The sequence below is a fragment of the Pogoniulus pusillus genome, chromosome 5 (genome assembly GCF_015220805.1).
Source record: "Pogoniulus pusillus isolate bPogPus1 chromosome 5, bPogPus1.pri, whole genome shotgun sequence".
Classification (NCBI taxonomy): domain Eukaryota; kingdom Metazoa; phylum Chordata; class Aves; order Piciformes; family Lybiidae; genus Pogoniulus; species Pogoniulus pusillus.
Window position 1 is genome coordinate 37,846,845 of NC_087268.1, and position 27,219 is coordinate 37,874,063.

Below are 27,219 nucleotides of genomic sequence, written 5' to 3' on the forward strand. Positions count from 1 at the left end.
TCCTCTCCCGCCGGACTACACCCTCAGTATCGTCAGCTTCTGGGGAGTGTGGCGCCCACAACTGAGAAGTTCACTCGCCTTACTCTGGTCCTGGAACTTCCCCGGCCTGGGGGACAGGAACAGGTACCGGTGTGCCCGCTGGGTGCGGCTTAGAGGCCGCACGGGGGCAGGCCGGCAGGAAGCCAGTGCCAAGGAGCTGGCGAGGGGGTGCGTGTGAAGGTGCCTCGGTGGGCGATTGAGGACAGGTACAGCTATACGCACCTCCCGCCCCACCCCCGGCAGCCCCCAGCGCCCTCCTCCACCCCGGGGAGGGAGCCTCGCACAAAGCCATCCGGAAAAACAAGGGGGAGCATTAGTAGCTGACGGCGGATCCGCCAGGAACCCGCTGGTCCCCACCAAAAAAACCTGCATCAGCAGCAACTCCTTCCCTCCGCCCCTCGCCCCCTTTGCTTTATTCTCCTGCCTTTCTCCCGTCCCTCCTCCAGTCCTTGCACCCTTGCCGCCCTGGCTTTGGAGAGGACAAAAAAAGCTCCAGCGGTGCGTGCCTCTGTGTGTGTGTGCGTGTGCGTGTGTGTGTAGGGGAGGCTGGAGCGGGGTGGGACCGAAGCGCCGTGATTACAGCTCTCCCCAGAGAAGAAGATTGCTCTCTCCAGATGCTGATTTCTGAAGCACTTGGCAATCATCAGGCGGGAGCCGGGAAGAGGCGGCGGTAGCCGCCCCGGCCGCGGCGATGGCAGCGGCGGGCGAGCGGGCAGCAGCGCGAGGCTGAGGGGCAGTCTCGGGAGGAGACGCTGCCAGCCAGACCCGACCCGAGCTGACCGGGCGCGGCTGTGCCCCGAGTCCCGCTCGCTCCACGCCGCCAGCCCGCTCGCTCACGCTCGCCGCCCGAGCAGGTGTCCGTGCGCCGGGGCACGGCGGGAGGGGCGCCGGGGCACCCATGTGGTGACCCGCGGCGGCGGCAGCTTCCGCGGGCCGCAGGGCAAGGGTGCCCCTCTGCATCCGCGCCTCAGGCCGGAGGAGGCTCCCTCTTGTCCGTTTCCCTGGGCATGGGTCCCCGTCGGGGCTAGGCGCCCCGCCGCCGCCCTCCCCGCTGCCCGTCGCGGCGCCGGCCGACGTGGGCGAGCCGGCCATCAGCCATGGCAGCGGCCATCGCCAGCGGCTTGATCCGCCAGAAGCGGCAGGCGAGGGAGCAGCACTGGGACCGGCCCTCGGCCAGCAGGAGGCGGAACAGCCCCAACAAGAACCGCGGGCTCTGCAACGGCAACCTGGTGGACATTTTCTCCAAGGTCCGCATCTTCGGGCTCAAGAAGCGGCGGTTGCGGCGCCAAGGTGCGTCCCTGTCCCGGGCCCGCCCGAGGGGTTCCATGGCAAGCGGGCGGGAGGGGGCAACCTGTGGCGAGAAACTTCCCGGGCCGAGCGCCGCCGCGGCAGGAGGCGCCAGCCGCCTCCTCCGCTCCTGTCAGCGGGCGGTTCCCGGATCCCTGTTAGCAGAAGGGCTCCGCGGGCTGAGGGGCGCGGCAGCCGCCCCGCGGCCACTCTGTTGGGACCTCTTTCTGCTGCCCGGCGCTCCCTACCTGCCCGCGTCGCCGCCCCGCTCGAGGCACCGCGGCTAGCGGGCCCAAGTCACTGTGGGGCTCTGGTGTTGGTCACGGCAGGTGGACTGCGGGGCAGGATGCCTCTCGGGGGTAGTGGCCAGCGTGGCAGGAGCCAGGCCTATCGCCCTGCGTGTCCCCGCTTCGCTGTGTTTATCCTTAAAGGACAAAGAGCGCACAGCGTGGAAAGCTTGTAAAGTGCCTGAGGACCGTCGCCCCCCAGTCTCTTCCTTGAGCTGCTCTCTTGGCTTTGGTAGGCGTAGCTTTGCTGTAGTGCGGGGTCTCGCTTCCCATTGCCTTCCCAGTCACCAAAGTGAGAAACGGCACAGCTGGCCGCGGTGGGAGAACTACGCTGCCTCCCTGTGCGTGCCCGGGTCTGCCGGTCTCCTGCCCATTCCGGGTCAGGGCCTCATCACACAGACCGAGCTAGCCCAACAGATCTTTTTCATAGTAGATAGACACTGTTTAACTGAGATTACTAAAACGAGTAATGCAGTGACTGCATTTTATCTAGTACTTTGCACTAGGACCGTAGCAATAAAAGGAATTTAATTGTATTGCAATGGCATCTATATTTTAATTTCGTTCCATTGAACTCTGTTTATAAATAGTGATGACTTATTTTGTCATGGCTTGTTCTCAGGAAGTAGTTTTAGAACAAAAGGTTTGTATCATGGAGAGTGAAAATGTTAATCATTGCTCAAAACATGGCTAATATCTACCAGTCAGTGGTAAAGACCAAGCCACCCTCTGTTACTTCAGAGAATGCCACCATGTGTTGTAATTTGGTACGTATACTATAGCTCATCTTTAGTTTGGGTTGGAAGATGATGTTAAGAAGCATCGTAAATTATCTGCCCGGATAGATCCTTCCTCGTGGTTATCCATGCTTCATACTTGAAATACCGTAGATTGACAAAATCCATACAATATCATTTTTACGGTGCTTTATTGCTGTAAGAATAATTTCTTGTAACTCCTAATGCAAGCTAAATCTTGCCATTTTTAGACAGTACAGTGCTAGAGGGAAGATGAGTGAGAGAACATGTCAGTGGCAAAATCTCTGGTGGCTTATTTTTAGGAAGACTCCTTAAAAAGAAGACGAGTGCTTGGCTTATGGTGGTGAATTTATACATGTGATATTTGTTCGTAAAAACAACTTTAGGGAGATTTGCTAACTGAGCAATTGTTCTCAAACACCTATGCAGTATTATTTGGGGGGAAAATTCTGTATTTTACTATGTTATTTTTTGAGGAGGGGATGACTGTCTCACAGTACTGAGGTACAAGACATTTTCATATGTAGGTAGGAAGGATCTTTAAAGAGACTTGTGAACTCATCCTTTTTCATTCATTCCTTCATTCATTTTTCATAAGACACTCTGTGACATTCTTAAAAAGAGAACTGGAGTAGAATATAATTCATCTGTCAACCTATACCACTGGTACAGATGATTTCAGTCAGAATAATCAGAAGAAGGGCTATTCATTGGTAAAGTCTCCAGCATCAGATCCCCAAGCTTATTTTCTCTAAGAATCCTTCAACTGGAGACATGCCGATATTTATCCACTAATTTACATTCAGGTCTCAGAATTGGTGCTCATTCGTAGAAATTCCTACTGAAAAAACAACTACTGTGCCTCTTCCTACGTATGTTCATGAGGCATAAAGTGATAAATGGAGTACCTGTGGATTCAAAGTTGCATGCTATTTAGCACAGAAACCGAAGAAACAATCAAGGAGAAGTCATTACTTAAGCATCTCATGCAGAATAATTTAGAATGAATAATTGTTTGGAAACTCACCACGTTTTATAAGGCTGATTCCTCTAAAACTACAAGTTATAGAACTATGAGTTCTAAAATGAGCCTCTGAGACTCTTTAGTTTTCATAAACTTGAATGAAATGACTGCTGAGTTATTCACTGATACACTGTCAAACCCGTTAAAATAGGTTAATTTCCAAGCATCTGTTGTCAGAAAGGTGCTGTGGGATTTTGACAAATAAACCTTGTGTAATGTATATGCAGAATGTCACAAGAGCATTGTGAAAAATGAGCTAATCGAGCTGTGACAAACCACTCATATCAGTCTCATACAATTCAGTGGAAGAGTAGAGGTATAATATAAAAATACCTGTTATCTAGGACAGTAAAAGCCAGTCTGTATTTCTCGTGGAATTAAAAGATGTTTTGCTTTGAACTTCTATATGAAAAATAAGCATCTTCCCAGCTTTGAAAAATAGTCAAGCAGCAAAAAACCAGTAATGCTGCTTTTAAAATTAAAGGTATATAAATTTACTCTTGTACATGCACGGGTATATGAATTGGATAAGTAGACATGCATGATGCAACAATATACTAGCAAACTTCTGAAAATGCTATTTGGTTTTTAATTCTTGAAAAAATATCTGCTAGTCATGTTCTTATTCAGTAGGATTTATTTGTGAACAAAGCAAGTTTTTATGCATACATATCATGCTAAAATCATATGTATTCCCTACTGAATACAAGATTTTTCTGTCATCATTACTTATTTTTCTGAACATCTTCATGGTCCTTTCTTTAGTAGCATATGGAAATATCAACAGGAGAGTATTTGGGAAGACTAACATTTAGGAAGGGTAGCATTAATGGTACCTGCAGGAGCTCACTCAGGGTAGAGGGTAATGCTTTGTGTATTTGCTTTATATATTTGCTGTAACGATAGACAGGAGGGTAATTTTAAACAGGTTTTCTGAAACTTTGATTAGCGAGTTAAACTGGCAAAGTCATTTCTGTGGGAAACTTCTCCAATAATCTACTGAGTGGAAGTGGATGAAACTATTTTGATTTAGCAGACAGCTTTGATTCAGATGTATTTAATCTTTATTTTACCCTACTTGTGAGCTGCTGAAGAAATCACTGTCATAAATTCTGGCTAGCCATGAAGCCAGGGTCTTGCCTGACACTGATGCCAGACGTCAATCAATTATGAATCATCCTGTCCTGGATTAGAGGTTATTCAGTTATAATGGTTTAATTTATGTTAATATAATCACAAATGAGAGAATTGACGGACAAGATTTTGAGTCTTCATGTGAAATAACCTTATATAACCTGAGACTACCCATAATAAGAAGAAAATAAATGTCCCTTCTTCACCTCATGCAATGACAGTGCATAGAGATTAAAAACGTGTGCTTGTCACTAGTGCAAATTCAAAACATCTTAGTTTGTATTTTCATCTACATGTCTAGCTTCTTTCCTAATCTGAAATACCATCATTTGGCTAATTAGGTCCTTTGAGAGTATTCTACTGGAAAATACTCAACATTTAAATATATTAAAACCCAAATGTGATGTTTACTGTTTCTGTGTGTTAATACCACATTAAGACTTCTAAATTTATACATAGAGTATATGAATTTTGGAATGACTTGGCCTCTGATTTTGTACATTAATATTTATGAGAAAGAGAGACCTAGGGAACATGTTCAGAAAACACACTGATTAGATTTTATTGCATCTACAAAGGTAATTCAATTCTCCAAAGAAAGCATTTTTGGAAAAGCTCTTCAGTATGTCAGCTAATGTTTTGCGGCAAACGTGGGAGTGGCTCATAATCTCAGGTGATAAGATAATTCTCCACATACACAGTGCCTTAAGTAGTTTTTAGTTCTGCTACTTGTGGAGTGGTGTAAACAGTGCTCTGTGCACGTGGGTGTACATGCCTCATTTCCCAAAGCTTAAGAGACTGCATTGAATTCTTATCAGTTATCTGCAGCTTTGGATGTTCTGGATTTCACAAAGTTTTAGCAGACCAAAACTTGTAGCTGCTCTCTGCTATGTGACTGTCATCAAAATTAATTCTTCTGTCAGCTCATGGAATCCCAGAGCTACATTGTCTGGGTGCAAGACTGTCTGTTGTTCTGGATGTTGAACTGATCCTTATTCTTCACAGTTTTCTTCAAGTGAAACTAATTAACCTTCAACCCTTTTCAACTACAAACTAGTCTCACGAGTTACATTAAAAATTCTGACTTTTTCCTACCTTGCCGATAATCTGTTCAAAGGACTGCATAATCATCACAAAGTGAAAATGTGTGAACATGTAGTTTTTTAAAAACACTTGTTTGCTAGACTTAGTGTTGAGATTTCTGTGCGTTCCTTATTTCACATAGACCCTGTGCTTGCGAAGGGAAGCTTTAAAAAAACAAATGTAATAATAGCTGGAGTGTAATTCTTACTCTTAACTGAGTTTGGTGACTCTAAAGGTGGTGAATGAGGTAGTCTTTGAGAGGAAGTGGGGAAAAATAACTTTTAAATAGTGACATAATTTTAGGAATTATGGATTTTTAGACATCTCAGTCATGGGTGATAGAATAGTGGCTATCTAATAAACATGCATCTCTACAGCTAGGACAATCCAGAATAGCTCCTATTTTTATGTAAACCAAGTAGAAAAACTTAACTTTGTCCATTCTGTGTCTTGAAATACTGTGCTAAAAGTAGAAATTGGATTATTTTAGAAAGCTCTAAATATTTTCACTGGTTTTCTGAATATTCTGTTTTCGTTCTAGTTGCAACCTCAGGTTTCTTTGAAACTTCTCAAACGTTTAACAGTTCTGTCTTGAATTCCCTGCTTGTTTTGCTCATGAAGTACTGTGTTGTTTGGGTGCCCTCTAATCTGACAGAATCTTCAGATATACAAACTTGCTGTGAAACTGGAGGAACCCAATTTCCCATTTTCCTAAATATAAGCATTACTTTTCACTATCTTAACTTGGTAATTGGAGATTTAACAGTTCATTAGCAAATGGGCATATCATTCTTTAGTGATCTTGTTAGATCTCCAAAGCTCGTGCAGTTTCTGTCCACATTTAGTAATTTTTTTTAAAGGCATATCAAATACTGTATCTATTAAATGCATTGTAGAACCAAATTATCTGATTAGTAGATATATGAAGGGATGTTTCAGTGTAGGTTGTTTCTGATTCACATTGGTGTGGTGATGGAAGTGTTACAGGAGAGGTCAGATTTCTATACTGTATTTTAAGACAGAATTCTGTCTTAAAAATATTTGATCTACTAGTGGATATTATTTTTTTGGGATGTTTCAGTCTGTTATTTTGAATTAAACTAAAATGACTTCTTTAAACTTACTTCGAATAATGAATTTTCAACTCAGTAGCTTATAAACAAAAGTGATCAATTTTAGTATAGAGGCAACACTCAGAAAGTTTATTACAGAAAACTTTACTGATATAGTATTTTAATTTAGAATCAAAGCATAATTTAGAAATTTCAAGATACACAAACCTGTGAGATTAGATACCCATTTTTGCTAATAACTAAACAGTGGCCTATCTTACTTGGTCATATAAAAGGTATTTCTACCTTGGGCAAGTATTAGAGTTAGTGGCAGAGGGGAAGATATATCCCAATGCCATCTGCTCCTACTATGCCATCAGCTTTTTCTGAAACTCCTTGAAACCAGTACAGTTTTGTTAGGGAGAGTTATTATTGATCATTTAGATCTTATGATCTGCCATACACAGAAAATAAGTACAGCTCTGAATTTTTTTCATCAACCTGCTGTCATTGTATTATGGACCATAACATTTTTCTACATCATTTCATTTATATAAATCACATAACTTAATGAGATCATAGAATCAACCAGGTTGGAAGAGATCTCCAGGATCATCCAGTCCAACCTATCCCCCAGCCCTATCCAGTCAACTAGACCATGGCACTAAGTGCCTCATCCAGGCTTTTCTTGAACACCTCCAGGGATGGTGACTCCACCATCTCTCAGGGCAGCCCATTCCAATGCCAATCACTCTCTCTTGCAAGAACTTCCTCCTAACATCCAGCCTATACTTCCCCTGGCACAACTTGAGACTGTGTCCCCTGGTTCTGTTGCTGGTTGCCTGGGAAAAGAGGCCACCCCCCCACCTGGCTACAACCTCCCTTCAGGTAGTTGTAGACAGCAATGAGGTCCCCCCTGAGCCTCCTCCATGTTAAACAACTCCAGCTCCCTCAGCCTCTCCTCATAGGGTTTGTGTTCCAGGCCCCTCACCAGCTTCACTGCCCTTCTTTGGACATGTTCCAGCACCTCAACATCTCTCTTGAATTGAGGAGCTCAGAACTGGACACAGTCCTCAAGGTGTGGTCTGACCAGTGCTGAGTACAGGGACAGAATAACCTCCCTTGTCCTACTCGCCACACTGTTCCTGATGCAGGCCAGGATGCCATTGGCTCTCTTGGCCACCTGGGCACACTGCTGGCTCATCTTCAGCCTACTATCTATCAGTACCCCCAGGTCCCTTTCCTCCTGTCTGCTTTCCAGCCACTCTGTCCCCAGCCTGTAGTGCTGCTTGGGGTTGTTGTGGCCAAAGTGCAGAACCTTGCTCTTGGCCTTGTTAAATCTCATCCCATTGGCCTCTGCCCACCCATCCAGCCTGTCTAGGTCCTTCTGCAGGGCTCTCCTACCTTCCAACAGATCAACACCTGCTCCTAGCTTGGTGTCATCTGCAAACTTACTGATGCTGGACTCAATCCCCTTGTCCAGATCATCAGTAAAGATGTTGAACAGGACTGGGCCCAGCACTGTTCCCTGGGGAACACCACTAGTGACTGGCTGCCAACTGGATTAAGTTTAGGCTTTCCTGTATATTTTCCTGGAAGCCTAGGCAGAAGGGAACATACCATCTCCTGGCACCAAGAAAAAAACTAACTGTTTTGATGTCAGGATCAAGGAATATGTGATTGGATCAAGTAAGAGTCAGGCAGGAATACAGTCCAGAGCTCCCAAGTTTTGGTTATGTGTTGCTAACTATAGTTGAATACAGCATACCCTGAAGTAGATGACATTACTTCAACATTTTTTTAAATAAATTAACTGAAGAAGTTGGAGTATTTGAGTATTTCAAAGGAAAGATAATATGAGATTGGAAGATGTAAGTAGTAAAATATTGATATAAAATTTAAATAGATGAACTGTTGAGAAAAAAAAATAATCCTTGTTCCCTCAAGGTTTTTGGGATCCTAGGTTGTTTTGGTTGCCATTTCATAAAAGCTAATCAATTTTATATTGGTTGTTTCAGTAAGATTTTCGTAAAAGAATCCAAACTAAGGTGACTGAAATTGGAATGCAAAGGTTGTCCTTTCTCTAGGATATAAAGTATAATCTGTAGGATGTAACTAGATTAAACAACTTAATTAAATATGTGGCCTTGATTGTAATCCATTACCCAAATCTGGAACATTTTTAAAGGCATCAAAGTTGCTGTGTGATAAAACTTCTGTAAAATTAAATGTTGGAACTCAGCATTTAATATATTAAATCAAGCATTTTATTTAATGTAACTTTAATTCAGTATTAAGAATCACAAGCACACTGCCTTTTTCCCCCTGTACAAGTTAATATTAAAAAAAAAGGTTAAAAATCCTTCTTAATTATAATTTCCATTGCAAAGCCTGCCCTTTCTACTTCTATTTTGCAAACTCCAAGATGTGTCCAATATGCCAAGTGTAGCTGCTACTGCACCTGCTGTAAAGCCTGGCTTTACAAAACACAGTTTTGATTGCTGGGCTGTCTACAGTGATTTTTAGTGGCTCATTGTACAAGTAAACCCAGGTGAAACTTCAGTTCCCACTGAAAGAGGACTTTCCAAGCCTCAAGGCATTTTCGTTACTGAATTTCAAAGTCACTCAGCAAACAACGGATGTCAGGTGTAAGGTCAGCAGGTTTCTTTGCAGTGGAGATTCTTGCGGAACTATGAACCTAGGGGTGGAAGCTGATAGCGGGGTTTCCCTTACTGCGGTAATGTGTTCTGAGTATTTCTCGTTCCATTTTCATGAGACTTTGCAATCCCTGGGTGTTTTTGAGAGACTGGATTCCTTACTTGCCATATAAACCCAGTACAATGGTGGGGTTTTTTTTAACTAAAATTAGTATGCTCTTGTAATGTTTTCTGTAGTATCTGTGAAAGAATCCTTTCAAAGGCAGCTGTTCACATTTCTGTGAAAAGAAGTAAATTTATGGCTTACATGTACTCTCTTACATGAAAACCTTTCATGTCTCTATTGCCTAGATTATATTGAAGCTCTTCATTAAAAAGTGTGTTCTACAATGAAACAGCAAGTACCTCACTAACAAGAAGTCTGTTTCATTGTAATACTTAATATTTTCTTTCCAAATCTGTAACAAGAGTTTTCCACATAACAGCAGGATTGATTTTATGATTAGAATGTGTATGTAGCTTCTTGGTAATTCATAACGAAGAATCTGTTTACTAGAGTTTAAATAAAATAGGTATTGATGAGTTTATTTTGATTTTAATCCATGATTCTTTATTCTTAATATTTTTTTGTAAGAGCAATCATATAACAAATTGCTATGTTCATAAATGTAGTGAAGTGAGGCTTTCCTCCTGAAAGCCTCACTTTCCTCCTACCTGAATTCTGTAGTTCATGGATTGTAGTTCATAACCATTCCAAAGCCTTGCAGTACTTACCAACCATTGAGTTGTTTGCACACTTACTTCTTCATGCATTGTGAATATCCCAGCTTAAACAGGTGATCCTCTTAGTTCCAACTATGTAATTTATGTGTGGCTGAGGCTTGAATTCTTCTACCTCAACGAGCAGTTTGTATCTCTTCATATGAAATTCTGATGAGTTGAAAAATTTACACTATAATCTGTATACCAGTGAGTATGAAATAAATGATCTCTTAAATTTCACTGCTCTACTTTTTTGTCTCACTTTTCATACTGTGTAATCAGAACAGTTCTTATTTTGTAATCAGAACAAATACATTTGAAATGTGTAATATTTTGTTCCCAACAGCATTTGAAACTGTGTTATTTAAGTTGACAAAAGCAGGATTCCATTAACTATGAAATCTTTTTCTATGACACTAGAAAGAAATTTGCTTGACAGGAAGGGTTTTCCTATAGCTTTTTTGAATTTTAACAAGGTTCTCCTTGTGTCTACTGCTAGTCTTGTCTTACCAGAGCTCTAGTTAGACTTGCACCTGGAGGTGTACTCATGGCATCAGTCCTGGAGATTACTCATGCTTGCCCTCAAGCAGGAGAGCATGAGGTATGAATGCAGGATGATCTCAGTATGGTTGCCTTCTTGTTTTCTTGTGTGGGGACACACAAAAGATTTATTGTGGATTTCTCCTGCTATTAGTTTCTTATCATTATCTTATCAATTATCTTGGATCATGGGTGTACCAAGAAGTCGGACTAACTCTAAAGTGATGCTTTAGAATTTTTTTAATAGAAAACTATTCCAGGAGTTGAAAAAAAAATGAGAGCTTGATCTCTGCTGATGCAAGTAGTCTGAAGAAATACAAGCCATTGTTGTTTTTAACAGTTACTGAAATTACCTTGTATATGTTTCAAGGATTTGGATAAATAGGTTCCTCCCAAGGAACTCTTCTTAGAAAATTATTGAGTGTACAATGTACATAATAGTCATTAGTTCTCACTACACTCAAGTTACTTTTTTCATCTGAATAGCTTTATGTCGATAATCAGGTTGGTGTTTATTGCAGACTCCAAAGTCTGGTGGACAGATTATTTAAACCTTTTCTATAAGTATTTTTTTAACAAGACCATATTCTTATCTTTCTTTCTAGCATAGTTTTGGCTTACTTAAAATAAGCTTTAAAAAAGCTTGGGGTTTTGTTTTTTTTGTTGGTTTTGTTTCTTTCTTTGTTTTTGGTTGTGTTGTTTTTTTTTTTTTTAATTTACCTTTTTATTCTCCCTTTATGAAGATGGTTTTGTGCAAAGATTAGTTTATGGCTGAACTCTTCCTGGAATTTCATTGGTAAATCCCAAGTCATTGATCCTACCACTTATATTTTGTTTTTTTTGACAAAGTAGAAATAATTCTAAGACTCCTATTTCCATTAGCAATACTCTTTATTTTTCTCTGCTTAGAGGTACCAGCACTCCCAGGTGGGTTTTTTTTTGTCTCAAAAACATGTCTCTATTAAGAACAGAGAAACAAAAACTCATCAGGCTTTCCACACAGTTTAAAGGTACTAAAATCAGTGTAGGTTAAGCCTGAATAATCCGATTGTAGTTGAACTAAGTTGACAAAGTGTCTGGATCAAGCCAATAGCTGTGCCAAGGGCCTCTTAATGTATTTGGTACAATTCAATCAATCGATCTGCCACCCTGGTTACCAGAGCTTTATGTTGTAAACATAATGCTTGAAATGAACTGATGGCATAAGTGAACCTGTTGAGTTTTCTAGGTCATTGTATGCCTGTGATTGGGTCCTCATCAAAGTTTGTCATTGATAAACAGTCAAGAATTCCCAGTGGCAGCAGCTAAAAATGGATTAAGCAGACTGAGTTGCACAAGTATAAGGAATGCATTGAAACTTGTCATAAAAAGCGTTTATGGCTAGAGGTTCTTACCTTTCATTTTGTCAGCTTATTACCAACTTCATTAAGTATCAGTGTTTTGATTTTCACAGTTGGCATTTGTTTAGGGAGGGTTTTAAGGAATTGTCTGCCCAAGGCAATGGTGAGTCACCATCCCTGGAAGTGTTTAAGCAGCATGTGGACCTGGTGCTTAGGGACATGCTTTGCATATTGACCCTTCAGTGCTGTGTCGGGGTTGGATGGGATGATCTCTGAGGTCTCTTCCAACAATGTATTCTGTGGTTCTGTCAAGATAAGCCTGTTTTCTACTCTTTGCTAATGATCTTTTAGGTGTAAGTAGTGTCAGGGCAGAGTAAAAGTAGCTAGGTGGGGAATGCATTGGTAGTAAATTGCCATACCAAACCCACTCACAACAAATTCTGGCTGAACTTTTAAGAATGTTCAATCATGTTCAGGTGTAGAAAGAGTAAGTTAAATATGCCTGAGTAACCTGACTAGAAATGTAAGTATGTACTTGTAAATTAAAAAGCTGTCTAAAACCAGTTTCCTTTTTAATGTTTTAATTATTCCTGTCCTGATATTAATTCCCATCTAGAACATAATTGGAGTTGTTTAGACTATTATCTTTGAATTTAGGCTTCTTACTCTCTCTAAGCAATGTGATGAATTTCAGTTCTTAATTATAGTAGGTAAACTAGCCACATTTGGAGCCTGAAGCAACAAAAAGCTTTTGTGTCTTTTTAGGTATTTTTGTTGCTATTAATCATAATCAAGGATGACACAGACTACTACAGACAAGACCTAACATAGAAGATGACTTTAACTATTTGCTATTTATTTTGTATTCTTCTTATTTATATGAAGTACAGCTAGTTTTTGATTGTGTGTTACTTTATATGTATAGTGGTGATAACTTCAGTTGACTTCCATATAGATGTGTGTGTGCTATTACACAGGAACAATTTAGTTGTATGCTGTTTATTTTCCAGAGCACTTCAGATGTGACACTAGAGGACTAATGGTTCAAATCTCATGCTGAGTCCAATAGTTAGTGGCATATCAAGTTCTTTTTTAGGGCTATGTCAAAGATGTGTAGGAGGTGAAAAAATGCTTTTCACTTCTGCTGTAGTATCAGCAGTGTCTCGCACAGTGGCTCTAATATGTTGACAGCTCATGGAGTCCTGAATTCCTCTATTTGGTTATTGGATTGAATTCTTATCATGGATACAAAAAAATGTCTTTAGGAGACAACAACTGCAATATTAATATTAGGGAGTTTTGTCTTGTATCCCTTCCTGAGCTTTGAGAGGACACTTTAGTGATGAATCAGACCTTGGTTTTTTCTACATACTGGATTCAGTTGGACTTCTGTGAGTGTGTGGCTAGTTATGTTTATTCTTCCCTCTTTTTAGGGAGTTCAGTGTTTTTTAAAACAATTGTTATGCAATTGATCAGTGAGCTAGTTCAGGTTGTTTATTTGCTGGTATCTAAGCTCCTATTTCAGGAAAAGATGAGAAGATTGAATAGATTTTCTTTATTAGGATAATTCAGAGCAAGATAGACATTTTCCTTTTCATGTTCCCACAGAAGGAGAAGTATTAATTTCTGTAGCTCTGAAAGCCCTTTGCCATCAGCTTTGCCTGTAAGCTTAAGTAGAGATGCCTTTGAAAGGAAACAGGATTGTTCTAACCATCTTAACACATGGTTGCTCAGTCTTGCCTTTTGGAGACACATACGTTTATGCCTCCATCTTTGTGCACCGCACATGTAAGGCTAAAAAAGCCTTGCTGTGAGGTTGTTGCTCAGCCATTAAATAGGTTGATCAGCTCTGGATCTCACCTCTTGCTCCAGTGGGAGTAGTGAAGCAGCTATAACACAGTGCTTACATGATGCTTGGATAACTATGTATTTGCAAGTTAAAGCAGGAAAGGCAGTCAAAGGGAGTGAAGATTTTGAGTATCTTAGCAACAGAATGCAGCTACAAACACATATAGATCAGTTACAATATAAAATGTTGAGATTGCTCTGGATGTTTGTGACCGCTGTGGCAATTAGGTACAGTGGTGATGTTGCTTCTCTAAGCATGTGGGCTCTTGAAAAGGGTATGATTCTCTGATGTAGGTGGGGACACAGTTATCTTTGGATATGCTGTGACAAAGGTCAGAGCACTGGAGGGTAGATTGCTTTAGGTCTACACCTTGAGAGCACTCAAAACCAAAAAACAGAGCAGAAGTGGTTTCTGAACTGCTTCATAGGCAGCTCCTAACAGAAGGAAGTAGCAGTGCATTGGAAGCAGCTCCGCCTGCTTGAAAGCTTCAGCTTGGAAATCAGAGGAGTAGCAATACCAACAACTTATTAAACAAAGCTGCTCATGAAGCGACTGTGTTGTCATCTGGGAAAACAAACTGACATTTAGGTTTATGGAGTTTTTCACTGCAAAGTGTGCTGTATTTTCTATTTTGTCAGAACAGCATTTCCAGTTGAAGCCTGTTTTGACAGACGGATCCTGACTGGGCAGTGCTGTATAGCATATTGATAAGACATGTCATTATCCAAGGGGAAAAAAAACCTAAACCAAAACAAATGAGCTAAACATGTTGTGTTCCATTAAAAAACCCTATAGTAGGTATACAGTATTTATTCAGACATCACTGTGACACAAATTACTTAGGCATTGACTTTTATTAGTCGTCTAAGGCCTTTTGCCTGACATAGCATATTTTCATAGATTCATAGAATGGTTTGAGTTGGAAGTGACCTCAAAGATCATTTGGTTCCACCATGGGCAGGGACAGCGCTAGACCAGGTTACTCAAGGCTTCATCCAGTCTGGCCTTGAACATCTCTGGAAAGGGAGCATCCACAGCCTCCCTGGGCAACCTGTTCCAGTGTCTCACCACCCTCACTGTAAAGAATTTCTTCCTAATATTCAGTCTAAATCTTCCCTTCTAAATCTTAAATCCATTTCTTCTTGTGCTGTCATTACAAGCCTTTGTAAAAAGTCCCTTCTCTGCCTCTTGTAGGCCACTTCAAGGTACTGGAAGGCTGCTCTAAGGTCTCCCAGAGCCTTCTCTTCTCCAGGCTGAGCAGCTCCAACTCCCATTCCAGAGCAGGTTCACCTAGAGCAGGTTCACCTATCTGGGTTGTTGCCCAGGTAGGCTTTGAATAACTCCAGATATTCAACCACCTCTCACCTCTTTGGGCAGCCTGTTCCAGTGCTCACCCACCCTTAACATAAAGAAGGTCTTCCCCGTGTTTAGATAGAGCTTCCTATATTCAAGTTTGTGCCCATTACCTCTTGTCCTGTTGCTGGAATGCCACTGAAAAAGAGAATGGCCGCATCCTCCTGACACCAACCCTTTAAGTATAAGCATTGGTAAACCCCTCCCCCCACCCCCAGCATTCTCTTCTCAAGGTTAAAAAAATGCAAGTTCCTCAGCCTTTCTTTATAAGACAGATGTTCTAGTCCCTGTATCTTTTCTGAACCCTCTCAAGCAATTCCCTGTACTTCTTGAACTGGGGAGTCCAGAAGTGGATGCAGTACTCAAGATGAAGCCTTACCGGGGCAAAGGAGAGGGAGAGAATAACCTTCAGCCTGCCTGGGGGTAGGATAACCTTCAACCTGCTTGATGCACTCTTCTTTATGCTTCCCATTGGGTTTTTGGCCACAAGAGCATTTTGCTGTCTCATGATCTTCTTGTTGTCCACCAGGACTCTCAGGTCTTTGTCTACAGAGTTGCTTTCTAGCAAGTGAGCCCTCAACTTGTATTGATACATGGGGTTATTCCTGTCTAGGTATAGCACCCTACACATACCCTTGTTGAACTTCATAAGGTTGTTCTCCACTCAGCTCCGAGCCTGTCCAGGTCATGGTTGATGACAACACAGCCTTCTGGTATGACAGCCACTCCTCCCAGTTTGTGTCATCAGCATCTCTTCATCCAGTTTGTTGATGAAAGTACTGAATAGAGGTGGCCTCAGTACTGAATGCTGGGGGGGGGCACCACTTGTTACAGACCTCCAGCTAGACAGTGCCACTAACCACAACTGGTTTCAGCCAGTTTTCAGTCCACCTCACTGTCCATTCATTTAACTTGCACTTCCAAAGATTGCCTATGAGGATGCTGTGAGAGGTGTCAAAAGCCTTGCTGAAGTCAAGGTAGACAGTGTCCACTGCTCTCTCTTCATCTATCCATCCAGTCATGCCCTCGTAGAAAACTATTGGATTAGTCAGACATGACTTCTCCTTGATGAGTCCCTGCTGGCTGCTTCTGATAACCCTCTCTGCCTCCATATATTTGGAGATGACACGCAGAACAAGCTGTTCTGTCATCTTTCTAGGGGTGGAGGTGAGACTGACTAGCCTGTAGTTTCTTGAATCTTCCTTCTCACCTTTTTTGAAGGCAGTAGTGATACTGGCTTTCCTTCAGTCCTCAGACATTTTGCCTCTTCTCCAGAACCTTTCAGAGGTCCTGCACCTGAGTCAGGGCTGTCCTTGATATCAATACAGGCTGGGGGATGATGAGATAGAAGGCAGAAAAGGACTTGGGAATCCTGGTGGGTGAAAAGCTGGACGTGAGCCAACAATGTGCACTTGCAGCTCAGAAGGCAAACTGCGTCCTGTAGTGAATCAGAAGAAGCATGGCCAAGCAGATTGAGAGAGGTGATTCTGCTAGTCTGCTGTTGTGACATCTCACCTTTAATTAATTTCTGGAGTCTTCCCACCAGAAGGATGTAGACCTGCAGGAGTGGGTCCGGAGGAGGGCCACAAAGATGATCAGAGGGCTGGAGCACCTCTCTTACCTAGACAGGCTGAGAGAGTTGGAATTGTTTGGCATGGAGAAGAGAAGGCTCTGAAGATACCTTACAGAAGCATTTTAGTATCTGAGTGGGACCTTCAAGAAGCTGGGGAGAAACTATTTGGAAGGGCTTTTAGTGGTAAGATGAGGGGTAATGGTTTTAAATTAGAGCGGGGTAGATTTTGGTTGGATGTTAGGAGAAAGTTCTTTATAATGAATGTAGTGAAATACTGGAACAGGCTGCCCAGAGAGGTGGTGGAAGCCTCATCTCTGGAGACATTCAAGGTCAGACTTGATGGAGCCCTGATCAACCTGATCTAGTTAAAGGTGGCCTTGCTCACTGCTGGGGAATTGAACAAAATGACCTTTACGGGTTCTTTCCAACCCAGTACGTTCTGTGATTCTGTGTCTTGTAGATAGCCAGTTTATTTAATTGATCACTACCTTGATCCTACTCAACCAAGGAACAGGTGTTCTTCCTTCAAGTTTTTTCTGTTACCTCCAAAGTCAGGGATTCCTGAGGGCTGACCTGAGCAGTAAAGGCTTAAGCAAAGAAGGCATTCAGTAACTCTGCCTTCTCTGCATCTTTTGCCACCATTGCACCTGCATCATTCAACAGCATGCCCACATTGCCTCCAGTATACTTGAGGAAACCCTTCCTGATGAACTTGACGTCCATTTGCCAGATTCAGTTCCAAAGAGGTTTTGGCTTTCTTCATTTCATGCCTGCATACTCTGACAGCATTCTTGTAATCTTCCCAAGGAATCGGTTCCTTCTTCCATGTACTGTAGAATTCCTTCTATCACTTAAACTTTTTCACAAGCTACCTGCTCAAACATGCAGGTCTCCTTCTTCCCTTGCCTGATTTTGTGCTCTTAAGTGTACACTGATCCTGAGCCTGGGGGGAAGTGGTTCCTGAGCATCAACACACCTGACTTATATTAGAAGAATATGGCATTTCTTTTGTGATGGTCTTTAGCAGATGCATGAAAATCAGATACTGCAAGGTGGGGGAAGGTGAGAGAAGCTAGATAGAACCACACAGACTATGTGAGATGTAGTGAGGAACAGTGAAACCTGTATTCTGCTTCTGCATTTCTTGTAATACATGTATTTTAAAGGGAGGGTTACATATTTAAGAGATTTAAAGGGGAAATATAATATTCATGGAAATATTTTCATTCTTCTGTTTGAGAAAATAGGATGAACTCAGTAGCACTTTTAGGAACTTTTAGAGTAAAAGAGGTTATGACATATATTTCCAAGCAATTGTGGAAATGCAAGGTTACCTATTCACAATTTTGAAGGAACATTATTTTGTACTGCAATTAAAAGAAAGAGGTAATTTTGTCTTTCCAAAGGATTTCACTATCTTTTCAAGTACTTGCCTTTCTATGTGTTAATGTTGAACTTAAAAATGCACCTGCCATTACATTCACATTCACTTTAAATATAAAGGAGGATACCTATGTTTTCATTAAACTGCTATAACCTCTTAGAAATAAAAGTTGGAAGGTTTCTTTTGAATAGAAAGTGTTTTTTTTCTAAAAAGGCAGTGATCAGGCTCTTATTTGTTTTGTAAAGAATCAGACCTGATTCAAAAAACAATGAAAATTCTTCTGTTGGTAGAAGATTTACTGGATGCCTACGAAAACAAGTTGTGTTTAGCATCGAGATGGATTTCAGTGCATCGCATTCATCTTCTACCTTGCATTTGTAGAGGAGTTGCACTGACATGATGCTTAGCAACATGGCTTGCTGTGGACTTGACAGTGCTAGGCTAGTGGTTCAGCTTGATGATCTCAAAGGTCTTTTTCAAACTAAAAAATTATACAACTTTTTTATCAAATATAGTCAGCCATGTCAAACTTCAGATACAGTGGCACAGCAGGATCTTAGGATTATCATCAAGACTTGTTTAGGTTAGAAAGTTCCAGTTACCATTATAAATAAGCAGAGACAGGTATGGAAGATGGATTAGGCTGGGGACAGAGTGGCTGGAGGGTCTGGTAGATAGTAGGCTGAAGATGAGCCAGCAGTGTGCCCAGGTGGCCAAGAGAGCCAACGGCATCCTAACCTGGATCAGGAACAGTGTGGCCAGTAGGACAAGAGAGGTTATTCTTCCCCTGTACTCAACACTGGTCAGGCCACACCTTGAGTCCTGTGTCCAGTTCTGGGCCCCTCAATTCAAGAGAGATGTTGAGGTGCTGGAACGTGTCCAGAGAAGGGCGACAAAGCTGGTGAGGGGCCTGGAACACAAACCCTATGAGGAGAGGCTGAGGGAGCTGGGGTTGTTTAGCCTGGAGAGAAGAGGAGGCTCAGGGGTGACCTCATTGCTGCCTACAACTACCTGAAGGGAGGTTATGGCCAGGTGGGGGTTGATCTCTTCTCCCAGGCATCCAGCAATAAACAAGGGGACACAGTCTCAAGTTGTGCTGGGGGAGCTATACGCTGGATGTTAGGAGGAAGTTCTTCACAGAGAGAGTGATTGCCACTGGAATGGGCTGCCCAGGGAGGTGGTGGAGGCACCATCCCTGGAGGTCTTCAAGAAAAGCCTGGATGAGGCACTTAGTGCCATGGTCTAGTTGATTGTCTAGGGCTGGGTGCTAGGTTGGACTGGATGATCTTGGAGGTCTCTTCCAACCTGGTTGATTCTATGATTCTAGCTAAATTATTTAAGAATATTTTAACAAATAGCTTCATTTGTCTAGGATTTATTTTTAGCTGTTACGGTTTAATGAGTAGACAGATTGCTCTATTGCTCTAAAAGGGGCAAAAGGAAATGCTCACACAATTAATTGTGTAGCATTAGAAAGTTTAAATGAAGAAGTAATTCACAGACTACAGTGTTACAGCTCTACATAGTGATAAGCATTCTACATAGTGATAAGCATAGCAAGATACATAAAGTAAACAAATTCATATGCAGCCTCGGCTCAGTTGTTTTACCTGGGCTTACAACAGTCTCTTTAAGACAAAGCTTCCCACAAAACCCCAGAATCCCAGGCCTGAATTCCCCCCCTCCCCTCCCCTGCTCCCCTTGCCTCTCTACCCCCGTACTCATAGCACTGTAACAGCATGAAATTCAGCTTGGCAGCTCCAGGCCCAATTAGACTACTCCAGGCCTAATTGGCAGCATCACCAAGGCCGACCAGAGCTTATCTCCTCTGCAGGAAATAAGAACCTACTCATCCTTCCTGGGAGGAGAGAGAAAGGGAGAAAAGGGGAAGAGTTGGCTTTGCTGCCAGCTTAGAACAAGATAAAATAATTATGGGAATGAAATACCAAAAGATTACAATTTCCTGCCCACTCCTGGACTCTATCTCTTGCTTTCTGGAGGATCTTAAGATACTTTATGTTTTTCTTAAAGCCATAAGTCTCAACCCATGACATTAGCAGCTGCATTGAACATAAATTTTGTGAGACTTTGCTCCGGTTTTGTTTCCACATAATGACAAAGGAGTGATCACAGTGGTAGGTAGGCTTTTGGCTTCTGGTGGAGAAGGTGGAATAGTGCACATGTATGTCTGTGTGCTGAATTTGAAGTTGTCTACTGCTATTGTAGCAGTAGTGAAACTGCCTTAATGAGCAAGATTCTTTAGATAATCTGGGTGTTTTATTTTGTGACTTGTTCAAGTGACCTTCTGTTGTGTGTTCAGTTTCACATTGCTTTGTTCTTTGTAACCCTTCTTACTTGGCAGATGAGCTATATTTTGTCTGACCTCCTGTTTTACTGTTTCTTTGGATTTGACCAAATGCCACACTTCAATCAAAACAGGATAGTTTTGTTAATTTTTTTTTGTTGGAAAACTGTCTTGAGGCTGGAGAATTTGTTTTCTTAAACTCGAGGTGTAACGAGCAGCTCTGTGGGTCAGGCATTCTCCTACCATGTGAGCGTTTCAAGTCCAAGTTCCTGCTTGCTTCAGTTCAGATAAAAAAGCTTTTGACCTGAGTTTCCAGTGGGTGCTGATTGCCAGGCTTACAGTTATTCCTGTGTGAGTAACTGTGGTATTGTTCTTCCATTCTTTTTAATTTTTCTTGAAGGGAGCTTTGTTCTGGGCTTTATCCTGAAAAGGTATTTCACAACGGGAATCTTATTTTCTGCTTGATTTTAGCTGGAAAGGTTTTTCAGATTACATTGCATTAGTCAGACAGGAGATGACTGATGTCCTGATGTTACCAGTGCCAGGACATTATCAGAGAGTGTTTGGTGGTGTGGAGTGATGGTAGTCATAGGGCAGTTGTAGAGCTGGAAGCTCATTGTTAGTTCCTGAGTTGAAAAGAGGGTTGCTATAGAGCACAGGAGAATCTATATTTTATCACCTGATTTTGAATATTTGCTAGGCACATAATAAAAAATGGATCACTTCAGTGTCTTAGAAGCATTTTCAGCTAAAGAAAAGTGTAAACTTCATCTCCTTTGGGTTTACTTTATGCATTTTCCCATATCCACCTGCTAATTTTGGCCATTACTTGGACTAGCTGAATACCCATGGTGACTATACGTCAATGTTACCTGTATAATATGATAGGGAAGCTAAAGCTTTATGCTTGTTGCTGTTGGAGCGTCTTGTTTCTTCAAGGGACTGCATAAGACAGATACCAAGTAGGACAAGGGAGTAATTTTTCTTCTGAAATGCTGTGAGTGTCACAAGAGCAGAGCCTCTTCCCTTTCAGGTGTGTCTTTCAGCTCTCTGCCTCTTAAAAGCCTTCCAGTCTCCAGTGCCTGGATTGGTAGCAGATTACCTGGTAGGCTGCTGTGAGCCTGAACCTTTGGGAGCCTTCTCTTGCCCTGCGGCGGTAGCTGCTTCCCAGTGTCTCCAGCTCTCAACAGGGCTGAGGAGAAAATCAGTCTTCTGTCACAGAGGAGTTTCTGAAGAAGGTGGAAATGTTTTGTGGTAGAATAAGTAGATTTTGAAATCTCAAATTCCCTAACATTTATCTGCCATTGTCTCCTTTCCTCTTGTATTGATCAAAAAGTTTCTGATTATCTTAATTCTAGCTCTCATCACCAACATTTATCTTCTTTTAACAAGACTGGAGTACAGATGCTTCTGTGCAGAAACCTGTACCATTTACTAATGTTTACTTCTTTGAAATGTTAAGAACTTTGACTTTGTAGCTTTTTGCTGGTGTCACTACACTGTATAACACAATCTTCATACTAATTTCTAGTTTACTCAGCCTTAAATGTCTCAGCAGTTTAAGAAAAGTCTTAGAGCTATTTACAGTGTACAATACCGCAATTAAAATGCTTTGTGAGTTTTCAAAGGAGGCAATTCCACTGAGAAATTATTTATTGTGAATAACTCATATCCAATACTTAGCATGAATTGTCCAAAATACAAATTTGAAACAGTTTATTTTATTTGGAATTTTTGGAAACTGTTGACAAGGGTTTCTTTTTTTTTTTTTCTTTTTTCTTTTTTTTCCTCCCCTTCCAGTTGCATTTATCACTGCATATTAAAGCACTGGGGAAAGATTTTATAAGCTGTCATTTTGCTACATGAATAGAAGGCTTCTAATAAGTCATGTCTATTTGTGCTGACATCTATTTATTTTATTAACAGTGGCAAGCCTTTTCCCCTTGCCTGCACTTCCCCCACTTTAAATTCCTCTATTAAAATCCTTCCATTTGCCTCAACAGTGGGATTAATACTGTCTTACACAAAGAAACACACTCAATTTAATGTATAACTCAGGGTAGTAATTGGCCTCTGACATGCTCGTAAATAGCATCTTCTGTCTATCCAGTTGTTAATTGTATCTTTTCCAGTCATGTTAAATATTTTTGTATAGCCTGATAGGAGCTCTACAGCTTAGACTACAATGCAGAAAAACCTCATTTTTATTGCTGCTCTGGACAAACCATCCATCCTCTGTGCTTCTGTTTTGCTGTCTCTGAAGTGAGAGTGGTGCATATCTCTTGTGTTTAGAGTTTGCTTGTAAATCTGGCAGCAAGGTCTTTTTTACTGTGAATTTGCAATATGGGGACAGTGGTCAACCTCCTCTGGGAATGTGCCCCAGTGTTCTGGACCAGCCCAGTCTCCTCTGACATGGAGCCTGACCCATACTCCTCTCCTGACAGAAACCTCTGGGCTTTTCCCACAGGGCCATCCTCACCCTCTTAACACTGCTGGAGTCCTGGCAGAATTATTTTCACTACAGTCTACAGCGTGGTGTAATCAGCAGGACACATAAAATCTTGTAGGTACCACAGGGTTTTTTTCAAACCTAAGACAATGGAAGCATGCTTTCTTTACTTTGAGTAAGAGTAATTTTAATTCATAAGTAGATGGCCTTTAAAATATTTATGTCAAACTATCCAAATCTAACCATGTCATAAAGACAATAAATGCAAAATAGAAATACAGAAGCAAACCGTGATGCAATTTTGGGCAGAAATTTAAAACTCTGTGGTGTTAGAGCTGGACATGTGAAGATTCAGGAAGGAGCCAAGGAAACTCAATAAAGGATACTTCTCTATGAGTGCATAACACTTTCCCAGTGGGAGAAATGTAGATTCTGCTCTTATGTGTATTAGAATCTGATAGTAATACTCTGCTTCCTCAGTTTCTATGTTTCCAAATAGGGCATATATCTGTGATGTTTCAGGTTCGTCTTCAGGTTTTGAGTCCTTTCACATACATCAGAACTACTCTGGTAGGTAAAACCAGAACCCATCTGATTTTGGCCAAGGTGGAAAGCATTTGTATGCCTTTGCTTTAGATGGGGTATTTGGTAGGACAGGGCTATTTTTAAATGGTACTTTTCTTGGAGAGCTGTTTGTTTCTTAAAGGTAGAACTCAAACCAACAAAGTAGTCTTCACAGGCATGTTAGTTTAACTATGTTGTGCTTTGTAAGTTAGAGGGCTGAACCTGGAAACAGTCTAGAGTAAGCCTTTTATTTCCAGATGATCACTTCATATTGTTTTTTACTATTATTTTCCAGTTGTTACACAAGTATTTATTTCAAGTTGTCAGCCAATTTAACTTTTAAACTATGTGATTACACTCAGCATTGAAATGAAATACTTAGTCTTTGACTGAATTTAGTATTCAAGTTGTCAGAAAATGAAACATTTAAATTCTTAGCTATTCATGATTTTGTTTGTTTTGATAAGACTCGATGTTTTTTCAGCTATACAGTTTCTCACTTTCCTTGTTAAAGAAGAATAGAAAAGCTTTTAATCCATTTGATTTCATTTTTCATTTCAGGGTTTCTCTTTATTTTGGTAAACTAAAAAAAATAAAATAAATTGATCCTGGTTCTAAAGACAAAGCCCACTCATCCTGTTTTCAGCCAGTTTCAGACATCCTGTGTGACACCATAGTTCTTTCATCCACATCATCCAATTTCAGACTTCTGTCTTAAGCATCAGGCACCCTGAGTAGTTTATGACCTTTGAGAGTGTGAGTCAGGGCACTCATCTTAGAAACCTAAAGTCATGTGGCATAAATAGCTTCTGAGCCATGTGTTGCAGACCCTCTCTGTAAGATGAATTGCCACCACTTCTTTACTTAGTATTGCAACAAGGAAGGAGTTGTTTAAAACCCCTTCTGTTGCTTTAACATTTCAGTAGCAAGGGCTATATGGTTCCCTTAAGTAGGGAATGGCCTACTACCTCCAGGCCTTGTACTGAAAGCAAAGACATTGCTCATCTGCTTTCTTCTGGTTCTTTGTTATTTTGTCTTGTTATGTTCCCTAGTGTGGTGGTTTGGGAGTTTCCCTCCTCCTCACACGCTTTGAATTCACCAGACTAGCTCAGATGGATGGAAGTTAATGTGAAGCTATATAGATACAGCACAGCACACATTTAGAAGCGTATATACACAATGTATACAGATATTTACAATTATATACAAGTTAGAATACAGACATTCAAAATCCCTCCCAAACCTCTCAGGAGGGCTCCAAACTAACTCCCTTCTCCCTGTCCACCCCTCTCTTATCATGGAAGGCTTACATGTAGGGTTGAGATACCAGATAACGGATTAGAAGGAGAATTGTTAGATTGAGTTATTCAGGTCCAGGCAAAGGAGTTACTGAAATAAGCTGCAGCCAGATACAGACCGAGAGTCTTTGCTGCTGTTTCTTGGTTTTTTATCTGTCATAAATCCAATGGGTAATATAGGCATCACTATTATTTTCTTTTCACAGCCAATGATCTAATTTTTGTAATTAAAATATTCCCATTAGCCTCAAACCAGCACACCTAGAAACAGCTGAAGTGACATTGATTACAAAATGGCAGATTTCTGGTTTGTCTACAAAATATCCACTAAAAAACATGGCAGGCAAGTTTTATGGCAGTGCACATCTGACTGTTAGTCACAGTGATGGGAACTTTTACCTTCTCTTTCCCATTTCCTTCTCTTCCTTCTCTGGCAAAACCACATTTAGCATACAGATGAAAATAAGTTCTTAGAAAAAATCAAGTGTCACCAATTTGCTGGGGCCACTGACAGATTTTAATGAAGACCCTAATAAAGCATAATCAAGACCCATACATGCCCCTCTTCTCTGTGTGCAAAAAAGAGAATTTGGCTTATGTGTCATATTCGAGCAAGATTTATGTCAGAGATCTCTGCTATGTTTCAGTATAGAAATAGAGAACTACGTCAAAGTCCTCTGAAAAATAATCAAGGACTTCCGCTGTGATGTGAGCTTGGTTGAAAAGGAGGTAGATTAATTTTGGACAGCTTTCTGAATTAGTAATATCCTCTCAGGGTTTTATTTTGTTGTTGTGGTGGTGGTGGTTTGGGTTTGTTGTGGTCAGAGCTAGTACTTCAGCCTAGTTCCTAATTGCAAACAAGAATAGGAATTTTCCAGAGACTTTGAGCAGAAGGTAAGAAAGTAAGGGATTGGACACAGAATAATAATAACTGATGAGTTTATATCATCCCATTTGTTTGCTGGATCTCTTATACTTGGTAGCACAAACTTGCTGTGCCCTTTTTTGTCTTTTTCTCTCTGTGGCTTTTTTTGCTTGCATGGCTCCCTTCTGACTTTCTACTGCCTCAACCGACTCGTATTGTGTCTGTGAGGTACTGGGAAGGGAAAGGGTTGGGGGAAGGCTGCTAGCAGTCCCTGTGGACTGCCCAGGCAAGGGAAAACTGAATTATTGTACAAGGGGATCCTTGTGTTGTTGAGTTGTAAATATATGTAAATATACTTTGTTTGTGTTCATTCCATTTTATGCTTCTATGTTTTAGCCCACTTTTGTAAGTGCAGATTTTGGTTTGCTTCCAAGTTCTGCGTTTGCTTGGTCATTCACTCTAGGGGTAAATTCCAATTTGTTGGGGTACAAATCCAACCCAGACCAGGGTTTGATGGTTTGCTTGGTGTTTGTTTGTTTGTTTGTTTTTGTGTGTGTTTGGTTGGTTGGTTGGTTTGGTTTTTATTTTCATTTTAATGGCTGGACTCAGGAGCTTTAGAGGCTTGAATTTATATTCTGATAAAAAGTAAAAGTGTTGGGCATTTTGTGTTACACTATTTTAGAGCATAGTGTCAGGCATTAGAATAGGCTGTCTAGGGACAGCCTGTTGGTATTGGAGTCACCGTCCCTGCAGGTGTTCAAAAGCTATGTAGGCATGGCACTATGGGACGTGGTTTAATGGCCATAGTGGTGTTAGGTCAGTGGTTGGACTCAATGATCTTAGTGATCTTTTGCAACTGAAACAATTCAAAGATATATGTAAAGATGTGCTGGAGATAGGATACTAAACTGTGCAGCATTTCCAGTATTAGGACTAGCAACACTTCTGATTATGAAACACAGAAGCAGCCCTTGGACTCTGCATCAGACAGCCCACGTAAGAGCATGTGAGGGTTAGAAAAGGAAAACAAGACAGGCAGCAGTTTGTTTACATGAAGCTGAGTCAACGCAGGGTTTTGAAGTTAGTGTGCCAGTCTGCCAAGCAGCCTGCAGCCGAGCACCGTGCACCTGGCTGAGACCTGTACTGCAGGCATGAGGCTGCGCAGCTGGCCCTGAGCTTCCAGTCTTGCCTTGGTCTTGGAAGGTGAGGCTCTGTGTTGTGAATCTAAGGATGAAACATTCAGTTGAAGGCTGTCGTTAGGACATTATTACAGAGTAAACTTTGTGCCATCTGTTGCATGTACTGCATGATATGGGCTAATAGCAGTGCTATCGCCACAGTGTCAGCAGGCACAGACAAAAGGCACTGTAGAAATCCTGCAGAGAAACTCCCTGCTTTTCCATCTCTAGTCTTTGAGCTTCAAATAACATTGACTTTGTCAGTATAATATATGTGCAGGAAACATAAGAGATTTAAAGATAGTTTAATATTAATACTTAGAAAATGCATTTTGCTCTTTAGGAGAGTACCTGTTAGCTCTTTTGAATGCTGGCTTTCATGGTAGTACCTCAGCCTTCACTGGAGCTGGCAAGATACTGCTGAATTATAAGCAAACA

General features: G+C 41.4%; 1 protein-coding gene across 10 annotated transcripts in view; it reads left to right on the top strand.

Moving 5' to 3' along the window:
- Window positions 1-27,219, top strand: part of FGF14 (fibroblast growth factor 14) — a 496,088-nt gene that overhangs the window by 329,330 nt on the left and 139,539 nt on the right. For 2 of the 10 annotated variants that reach the window (XM_064143807.1, XM_064143810.1), the window contains exon 1: window positions 1,048-1,329. The exons of 7 other annotated variants lie outside the window; for them this stretch is intronic. In XM_064143807.1, the coding sequence (XP_063999877.1) occupies window positions 1,137-1,329 (193 nt within the window). In that variant the 5' untranslated portion in view covers window positions 1,048-1,136. Of the gene's footprint in view, window positions 1-517; window positions 538-1,047; window positions 1,330-27,219 lie in introns of those variants that run through there. One more of the 10 variants, XM_064143816.1, reaches the window with a different exon arrangement.